Raw genomic sequence first — 10,521 nt, forward strand, 5'->3', positions numbered from 1 at the left:
CGCTGGGGGGGGGGGTCGCGCGGGTGTGGGGGGGGGGGGCGGATCACTTGTCTTTGAAACATTTCGATGGATAGGCAAGCAGGACCACTTGCGGCGCAACTAATCGTCTCTAACTTTGTGTTTCAAACGCAGGACCTATGTGTTGTTGTTTTGTTGAAATACTTGAGGGGGGAGAGGTAGCATAAAAAGCGATCGGAAAAAAGGTAAGTTCTCATCTATTGCGGGTGTAAAAAGCTAGAACGCGCGTGGACCCACCATGGGTTGTCCCTTTCCTTGTAGAAAGCACTGCAAGTTCACTCATTTCATAAAAGCTCACATTGGGAAAATGTTCGAATCCTTCATTTATGAAAACATTTCAGCAGATGGGGTACTAGATGTGCGTCAAGAGCTTGCTTTTTCTTGCAAAAGGGATGAATCATCATCCCTGCTTTATTGGTTTTATACCCCAAACCCCTTCCCTTTAACTCTGGAATGGTAAAGTAGGGATTTCTGCAGTCTTTTATTTATTATCAAACTATTTAATATACAGGTGGGGGCCAGGATTTGCTTTAACAATGTAATGCATTGTGATTCCTCATCAGGGGGGGGTTTTTTTCCCCTTTTTCATGGTACCGGACTGTATGGTAGGATACTGGCTCAATATGATCTGTGTTTTATTGAGCATGAAAACATTGAAAAAGCAGGCTACATTTTCTTAAAACCTCTTCGTAACATTAAGCTGGTCTTTGTCCCCTCTGTGGACCAATACAGGGACCTGAAATCAGAGTTCCTGCAGGTTTCACCAACTCAAATTTAAGGGCTTTTTACGACCTTTTAAGACCTTGAATAGAATGAAGAACTATTTCACGGCGAAGAAAGTATGAAGGAAATTGCTATGAAAGAAGAAATACTTAGAAAGTTAAATGCGTATTCATGTTCAACATAAGAACAGATGACTGAACATAAACGGCAGTGTGTGTGTGCTGATGTGTGTGTGGCTGTGTGTGGTGTGTGGTGTTGTGTGTGTGTGTGTGTTCACACCACCTCCGCTTTTAGGGTTGCCGTTGACTCAAACTCGCCGGAGGTCCCCGGGTTTGTTGCAGAGCTGCTGCACTAGCTAACGCTAAACTAGCTAACGCTACATTAGCAAAACAAACGCTAATTTCTTTTGCAAAAGGTGCAGCGGGCTTCAAACACGTTCCCCTCCACTGGTTTCAACCAAACACTAAATTAGATGTTTTCCAACCAAATACGATTGAACTTGCACTTCCCCATATTTATTTGTAAGTAGATTCGAAGATACACGAGTTCTGAATGCCGCTAGCTGAAGCTTGGTTGCTAGGTTACTAGCTGGGTGTTCTCCGATAAGGCGCCGGGGGAAACAAAGTTAGTGATTACTGGTTCCATGTTTATTTATTTCAATACAAATTGTTGGGGGGGGAACTGAAAGGCTATTATTGTACTGGTTACTTTGCAGCCCGGACATTTCCCCCAAAACACATTTAGACGCGATCGCAACACTGAAGTACCTTTCAAATCCCATCATTTTTAAATCATATTTAAGACCTTTCTTATTTTTTTGATAATATTTAAGACTTTTTAAGGCCTTCAATTCTGATTATCAAATGTAAGACTTTTTAAGACCCCGCGGGAACCCTGGAAATAAAGAAAGAACCAGAACCACAGCATCAGCAGTCTCTGATATGTATAACTCTGAGTGAGAGGACTGACCTATAACGTAGGGCTCCAGCGCTTTGGGTACCAGGCTGCGTGCGACCTTCAGGTCCTCCGGAGAACACTTCCCCACCTCCAGACCGCAGGCCATGCCCATCCGCTTCAGCACCTCGATGTCGTCGTGGATCTCAAACATGCTGTCGAAGTTGAACAAATACTCGAACCTGCAGATGAAAGAGAGGAAGTCGAGGAGAGATGAGAATACATTTAGTAGACCGAAGAAACATAAAGAAGAGGATGTAAGAGGACTTGGATTCAACCCTAAATGAGACGTGTTAAAGTCAAGAGATTTAAAGGAAGTATCCGCCTTGAGAGGAAACTATGAACTACTGAGTTCATAAAGCCATAAATAAACTCCACAGAATCACACGACACACCTACGCAATGATTACATTCAGGCAGACTTTAGAATACAACCTCTTTGGACCATTGATATACTTATTGAAAACAAGCTACAAAATGTAATGCCTTTGAAAATGCCGTTTAATATTTTAATAGCCTTCATTTTCGCTAAATTGATTTATCAACTTTTAATACTTTTTAAGACCCCGCGGACACCCTGAAGGGTAAAGGTTGAATAACATACTTTATGTTTCTTCTAGGGTTAAAAATAGCATGATAACTTTATGTTGCATCAAGAATCAAACATATTTGCACAATAAATAAGCCCCTAATTAGTTGACATGCCAGAGTTAAAGTCAGCTGCCTGCCACACAGCTTCATACTGAACTGTTGAGTCAGTGTCTAAAGAAACTGTTCAGGTCTATCACGTTCCTCCTCACGCCCAACACCATTTCCAAATAACTTTTTACTGGCATTTGACCACAAAGCTGTTGGTTCCCTTGCCAAGGTCTGGAAAACTTAACATGCAAATCTTTCACTTTACTTGACGCAATAGGCATCTGTAACTGTTAAATGATCGAATTAGGCTAGTAATAACCTACCTTGACTATTACAAGGGTTCTACTAATCCACTTTCTTCTATGTTTCTATGTGTTTTAGTTATTCAAGAGAGCTATCAAGGTGTTTGACAGAAAGCCACATTCATACCACCCTTGAAAAACACAATTTCTTGAGCTTTGACAATTTTAGGTCTTTTAAAAAGTATGTGCTTTATTTATAAATGTTTACATGGACTGCCCCCCGTCCCCCCTCCCTTAGAGGAATTCATCCACAGAAAACACACTGGACACTGCAGTAGGTCAGAAACCAGAGGAGACTGTGAGGTCCACTGCAGACAGACCACTTTAGGTCAAATTGTCCTCTCCATTAAAGGCAGCTCATTGTGGAATAGCCTCCCAACTGAGATACGGGATTGTCCCACTCTCAACAGTTTCAAAGGTCAACTCAAAGAACGGTTGAGAAACAAACAGACGTGCAATCACCGCTAAATGCACTTTAACACAGGGGCACTTTACATGTCGTTGCTGATATATTGTACTGCCATGTCATAAATACTTGTGTGTGCTGCTCTTGCTCTTTTGCATATCATGTATTTGGTTTTTTCTATGTTTGTAAAATGTAAACTTCTTACATGTTTTATGTGAGGGACTGCGGATGGAAATTAGCTCAAAGATAAATCTGGCACTGTTACGCTTGATACATTGTAATGTTTTAAGTGTTCATTACTGTGCATTGTCCCTGCCAAATAAACCAATAAATAAATAAATGTGAAAGGTGTTGTCATTATGGCTCCCCTTTATCAGGGGCGTAACACGAGTAATAATTGACCTTGACTATTACAAGTGTTCTCCCACTAATGCAGTATTCTAATAGATACACTCAAATTAAACTGTAAGGTTAATGAACAATATAATAGTGCTCAACCATGAAGGCTAGCACTAGGGATGCCAGCGATCATTCGATTTTTCGTTACAGTCTCCATAATCAAATTATCTTTAAGATTTGATTTATATATTTTTTTATTATTATTTATGTTTATGTCTTTTTTTTCCTGGCTTAGTTTCAACCAAAATATAGACTAATAATAGTATTAATAATTGTAAATGGCCATTTGTTACACCACCAGTTTGTGGCGGTGAATAATCGATTAATATTCGCATGGGCGTTCCGATTCGATCATGGTCAGTGTCTGGCATCCCTAGCTAGCACCATCACATACTTGTCATTCGAGATGCTGCAGTCGATGACCGTTTTCTTGCTGGTGTTGACGATAATGAACGGGAGGTGGATGATGGAGTTGGGAGGTGGAGATCTGTTTGCCTGCTGCTCCGTCTGTCTGTTCCGCTGCACCAGGTTCTTAAAAGCTATTTGCTGCAAAACAAGATCAACGAAAAGGTGAACACTTTGACAAAAAGCCAAGATTAAGACCGCAATCAACATCTAACACAATAGTGCCTATAGCGGCCGTTTAGTGTACAGTTTTGCACTTACAAACACCACGAGGAGAAGGTAACTAGGAACAATCATCACTACATTCGAAGGCCCCCATGATAAGGCCAAGAGCAAACTCTCAGTTCATCCCCACCTGCAGTATGAGCTCCTGAAGCTGCGACTGTTTCTGCTTAATTCTCTCAAGCCGCCTTTGTCTCTCCACCTGCAGACGAAATAAAGAAATAGCAATGAAGATTTATAACATGGGTTGAATAGGAAAGATGGTGACGATGCCATGATCTTAGGGCAGGAATACCGTGAACATAGTTTAACGTGACGGAGGAATAAATACACACATACACCGTCGGCTTTGCTTCAACCGGAGGTGACACGTTTTATTGAGCATGTCCCTTTTTATCACGGGAATACAGGAAGTGATTAGTGTAAGAGTATTAAATAAACAAATTCATATCTTACAATTCAACACCCTCACTTACTCTTATACTGCATACATTCAATTTAAAAATGGTGTACACTTGCACAATAACAGTGTTATAACAAATTCATATCTTACAATTTATAATTCAACAAAAGATGAGCCTGAAACAAGTTTTTCTTGGAAGTGTTCTGTGTGTGTCTACCTCTAGGTTTTGGCACTCTTGCGCTGAGTTGGTGGGAAGGCCAATCCATTTGATTTCCTTCTTCTCTTTAGAGATAATGTTCATGGCCATAAGCACATTAAGTGCATCGTACACACGCCGTCGGATGTTCTTCTGGTCGTACACGTGCTGAAATGGAGAATCAAGTTTAAAATATGGACGACATTTTTTATTTATTTTTTTTTACATTTGCGTCATTCTGAAAAAAGGTCATGCATCAGCAGCAGCAGCACTCACTGCGTCGTTGGGTGACATGTGGCTGTCTGCAGAGCTGAATTCTGCAACCAGTTCATCTGCCACCTCGTTGTAGGTGGTGACTCCTTTCTTCTGCACCTTCTCACACACTTTCATGGAGAAATGCCTCAAGCCCTTTCCATTCTTTTCCCCTTTCTTTCCGCGTTTTCTGCAGACAAAACAGATCCCACTTTCAATGTTCACATCCATTTCACTTTTTCCTTTCACTTATTAAGCGAATTCAAAAGAACATTTTTGAAATGACACTAGAAAAAAAAGCAAATAAGGCCATAAACTTCACTTCAGCGTAGTTTTGTCAGACGTTTGTGCTATAGGGTCACATGGCTGTAAACTGACAGTGAAGTAGAGGTTGCGAACTGGAGACAATATCATTCAGCTTGGCCATTTACTAGAGAAAATGGAGAGAGTTCTTCAGGAATGCTCTTTTATGTCAGATAATATTAACAGATATAGTTCCTTGTCCAGCGTCAAAGACGGTTTTACTCATGCAATACTTCAGAGGCTCTTAAAATGACAAGATTGGTGACGTGGATACTGATAAGTTTGTTGAATGTGTGCCTTTCCAGTATCAAATTCATCTCCACAGGGTTCCACATTGATTTGAAAGCGGATAAAGGCTTCTGAGACTTACCCTGAAGACCACGGAGAGGCATCTGATGGTGGATTCTGAGTGAGGAACTGGGAACTGGGTGTGTGTGGACTGTTTACCAAAATGGTATTGGACATTGTAGGCCTCTGGGGTGTTCCTATCACCTACAGAGAGACAAGCGAAGGGAGAAATAGTCAATTGTAATTTCCAATATCTGACTGTGTTTGCATTATTTCTTACAAACCAATATTTCATTTGTAAACAAACCATACAGGAACGCATTGGCATCAACACAAGAGTCATGACTAGCTAGTGGTTTACCAATGACTCAGCAGCTGGGTATGCCAGATACTGTTTAGTCTGTATGCAAATTACTAAAAACTAAATGTAGCTTTCGCAAAGTTGATGCAACAGATAAACATAGGCAAAAGTCATCTCATGGGTGTCAAACTCAAATACACAGTGGAACACAATTTAAAAATGGGTACTAGTCGAGGGTCGGACTGGTTCAATGTTTATTGCAGAACTTATTGAAATGAACTTATTGCACATATTCAACCTGGAACTAACAAAGCTTAAATGATTGCCTATAAAAACATCATTAAACATTAAATAATCAGTTGCATTCATTTCTCATGGCTCTATCTGCAGCTTCTCCAGAGTCATTTCTTATGATTACATTTTTCCACAGGTCAACAACAGCTTCAAAAAAACGATTTCCCTCAAAGAATAAACCAAACATGCCCTGTTGTCGTGAGAAAGAAAGTGCAGAAGGAAACATCCATTAAACTCAGTGTGCTGCTCTGTGATGCTAGCTCAAGCCAGATACTTGGCATCTCATCTTGGGTGCAAGTTCATCAATGTTTGGGGTCAGGCTCTGAGCGGAGGAGACCCTCAGGATTGAGTGAAGGTGTGCGTGCAATATACCGGCGGGCCAGATCTAATAGTAATTAGAAATTATCCTGCGGGCCGTAATTAAATCCATCAAGGGCCTGATTTGGTCCCCGGGCCTTGAGTTTGAAACACGTGCATAAGATGAACAGACTGCACTGTGAGTATGAGACTGGAGGTTTTTAAGATAAGTGAATGTCATATTTTTTGTATGTTTCATCACGAGAAACATCTGCTTTTATAGAAAATGTTTGCAGCAAAACATATAGACGTAAAAAGAAATAGGTTTAGCTCCATCTGACTTTGTGTGCGCAGTAAATTAGATTTGTTGTGAACACATTCCAGGAGCGTCCAAGCTGCTCACAGCATTTAGTGATTTCTTTACAGCCCTTTAGCTTCAACAATTAACCGTGCTTCCCTTTATGTAAACCCCCCCGCCCTGTTTTATCTCAGTTACACTTCCATCACGGATCTCATTAAGGTCAGCAGACTCTTCCCCTTGTGTCCTCCTGGTTCAACAACACCATCATATAAGCATCGTTAGCGGCCCTTAAATGTTAATCACCTTGTTTTGGCTGCTACGCCGCCCTCCTCCCCCGCATTGTGATCCAACCTGCTGTTGTCACTTTCAGGGATTTGTTCTCACCGAATACAGTCTTGGTATTTCTGCTGAATCTGTTCTCATGGCTGTCTTTTCTCTCCGCAGGGCGATAACGTGCTCATCAACACTTACAGCGGCGTCCTGAAGATTTCAGATTTCGGCACATCCAAGAGGTTGGCAGGGATCAACCCCTGCACGGAGACTTTCACAGGTACGCTCCGACTCTGTTTACACCTCAGACTGTAAGAAGAGTGTGAACGGAGACACCTGACTAGATTATTGGCTTTTGGACGTGTGTTTTCAGCAGAATAAAACATCCTTTATTCGTCCATCAGCAGAGAAATTAACCTTAACACAAAGGCAGAAAATTAAAGCCACAAATTATTAAGAGTGGACTAGCGAATAAAGAAAAGGGGCAAATAGAAAGAAGTACACATTCATGGTTTAAAAAAAAAAACACAGCATTATATAAACCTGAGTGAACATTTTAAAAGTAATGAAGTAGCAGCCAGTAATAACACTGATACATTCAAAGAAATAAACTGAATTGTGCACATAGTTCGGCCATCTTGATCTTTTTGGAAGTGACACGAGGTAAGAGACATTTTAGGCGTCCCAAATGTCACAATTAACTTTATAAAAAAACACACTGTAAAAAAGGTTACGCTTCAAGACAAAAAAAAAGAGAGCGCCCAAACCACTAAACACCATGGAAGGACCTTTTAATCACAAGGTAGCCACACCATAAACACTACGCTGCTTTTCCTTCAATTTGACTTAAATGGGACCATAATGATCCTCATGCTGTGTTGAAAAAGTCTTTAAACTAGTGATTGAGACCATAACCTTATTAGGAAGAGGTAGACTTAGATAATAAATCAAGCGTGAAGTATGTTTATTATATCATAGACTTCTATACAACCAGACGGATCCCCCCCTGCTGACCATTAGAAATTACATTACATTACATGTGACTTGTTAGACACTTTTATCCAGAGCGACTTACATACTCAGTACTTTGGACAATTCCCACAGGAGCAATTTGGGGTGAAGTGTCTTGCCCAGGGACACAACGACATGCTGACTGCAGTGGGGTTTGAACCTGTGCCCCCCCCGTGATCCGAACACCAACGCACTAACCCACTTCGCCACACGCCTCCCCAAAGAAATAATGCGTTTCTAAGGATGTTGGTTCACACAAACCCTCAAAAATGTCTCTTTAGAAACTCCCCCTTTGGATGAAAATGACAAGGGACCAGACGTAGCCCTGTTGTGGCCACAATAAGAGCTGAGCCCTGAGGTAACCCCGTACAGACAATACTTCTTTCAGAGCAGTAATCCAGTCTCAGCTCTCAGAGCAGTAAGAGATATCACTGTGAATACCTGGCTGTTGCTTTCACACCTCGTGCTTCAGACCGTCAGCTGATTGGCTCAGACGGGGACTCACCCTGAATGGTGGAGCTCTTTCAGGGAACTGGGCTACTCCTTTTTATAACCCAGGGCCGGCTATAAATGTGTCCCGGCCTGTTTTTAGCTCAGACACGCTTTTTAAAGCAGCAAACACCGCCCAGCAGGCTATTATTAGAACAACTCCTGCTTTCAATGGGGAGCAGTAAAAGCTACTTTGGACTGAGCTGTAATTAATCGGCGACACTAGAGGCTTAACACTAGACCATAAGCTCTGATTAAAGCTGTTGTAACCTGATTGGTCATTTCCAAGACTGTTGTCATCACCTCAGGACAGAGGGAACTTAAAATTAGACTAAAAAATGCAAGCTATTTTTGGCAATTACATCAGTCTCTGTTACGCTATTGATGTCACTCTTAGCACTTTTGTGTGTGACACACTCTGTGGCCTTGATGTATTCAAGAGTTGTTCCTGAATGCTATGCATATTTAATCTCTTTATCTTGGTTGTTTTCATAGAGAAAAGCAAGGTGTATTTATAGAGGGTTTGACGCACTCCTGCTTCTTTCAGTGACTCTTGACGAATGTGTGTAATGAAGACAAGTGACATTGTGCGTTTCCTGCTCATCACTGATAGATTCACAGACATCATTTACTTATTTATTAGATATGTAGCTTGGTTAATAGTTCAACAGATGAGTTTTTAGGGGGCCATAGGCAGCAGCAAGTCAGAATTAGATTATTTAAATCATAAGAATCATTACAGAACATTCCTTTTTAAAACAACCAAACATTTTTAGCAAAACTTTTTGACTTTCTTGTTGAGATTTAGACAGACTGTTACCTGGCTCATGTGTGTCTGCTGAATACACAGCTGCAGCCCGTTGGAAATGTTAGCACTGGAAACAGGGGAAACCGCTTATCTGGCTGATTGCAGCTTTCAAATAAATATTTGTTCATTTGGGGAATTCAGATATTGGCTTTTGTGCTACGAGTTATATGACAAAGTCAATACCATTCTAATTTCTGACCGTTTATCATATGACTAATATTAGGGGATAATTTGCTTAGGTATTCAACCTTTGACACAGTTCATCATTTTCTCCTCTCATTGTCTCCTTTCCCATGGCATAGGTCTGCGGCCTTGGGTATTGCTGCTATCTCTCTTTAGGAGGGGCAGCTTGGGCGTATTGTTGTTGCCAGTCTGTGACCGAGCCGCCATGAGGTAGTTTACTGTTCAGGGACGTAGGCGCACATTATTTTCTATGGACGAGAGCTCTAGTTGGATTCAGGGTCCATATTGCTTTAGTCTCACTGATGAAAAATGTTGATCATTACACTCCGAACTAGTTAAAACCTCGAGCTGCAGAAAGAGTTCTTCAGAATTGGTTTTGGCAACCGCTGTGTCAACACACACCTGTCTTGTCAATTCTCCGGCCGTAACTCCAAATAAACCGTCAGTGTTTGCCATTAAAGCTCCATCTCTCCACCGTGTCTCTCTGAGTCCTGTTTCCTATTGCTTCAGAAGTTTCCCCCACAACTAATATTAGGCTTCAGACAGGAGCCTATTAGTTTAGCATAGAGAGAGACTGGAAACTGCTAGCATCAAGAAATCGCACCCAACAAAAACTCTAAATCTTTTTTTAAACCCGTTCAAAAATGAAGGTATAAAATCAACAACTCACATTTTTACAGTGAGTTTTTGATCCGGACTATTTCTTGGCCTTCAGCAGTTTCCCAGGAAACCAGTAGAGATGGAGGTTATTCGTTTCAGAGCCTCAGCAAGAAAGCAAAGACGTGGGTTTTTTCCGAGAGTGTCAAACTATGATTTTAAGGACAACTCTAAAGCAAGAGGAACCTTCAAGTGGGTGACAATGAATACAAAAAGAAATCTACTGTATGTGATAACTGGACAGCTGAGTTCTCCTGCATCAAGAGTCTGCAGTAAATAATTGACCACCCTGAAAGTGTTTTTTGCAATCCAATCGGAAAGTGATATCTAACATTTGTATACCTGTTTCTCTGTGTGTGTGTGTGTGTGTGTGTGTGTGTGTGTGTGTGTGAACGTGTGT

The 10,521-nt window shown here is 41.1% G+C and overlaps 1 protein-coding gene across 1 annotated transcript in view; it reads right to left on the reverse strand.

Moving 5' to 3' along the window:
• Positions 1-10,521, reverse strand: part of tfdp1a (transcription factor Dp-1, a) — an 18,726-nt gene that overhangs the window by 84 nt on the left and 8,121 nt on the right. Inside the window, exons 5-10 of the mRNA XM_010778706.1 lie at positions 5,593-5,714; positions 4,944-5,109; positions 4,689-4,835; positions 4,202-4,270; positions 3,836-3,987; positions 1,711-1,877 (exon numbers count right to left, since the gene is read on the reverse strand). Of these exons, the coding sequence (XP_010777008.1) occupies positions 1,711-1,877; positions 3,836-3,987; positions 4,202-4,270; positions 4,689-4,835; positions 4,944-5,109; positions 5,593-5,714 (823 nt within the window). The remainder of the gene's footprint in view (positions 1-1,710; positions 1,878-3,835; positions 3,988-4,201; positions 4,271-4,688; positions 4,836-4,943; positions 5,110-5,592; positions 5,715-10,521) is intronic.

The sequence above is a fragment of the Notothenia coriiceps genome, unplaced genomic scaffold (assembly GCF_000735185.1).
Source record: "Notothenia coriiceps isolate Sejong01 unplaced genomic scaffold, NC01 NC01_scaffold00019353, whole genome shotgun sequence".
NCBI lineage: Eukaryota > Metazoa > Chordata > Actinopteri > Perciformes > Nototheniidae > Notothenia > Notothenia coriiceps.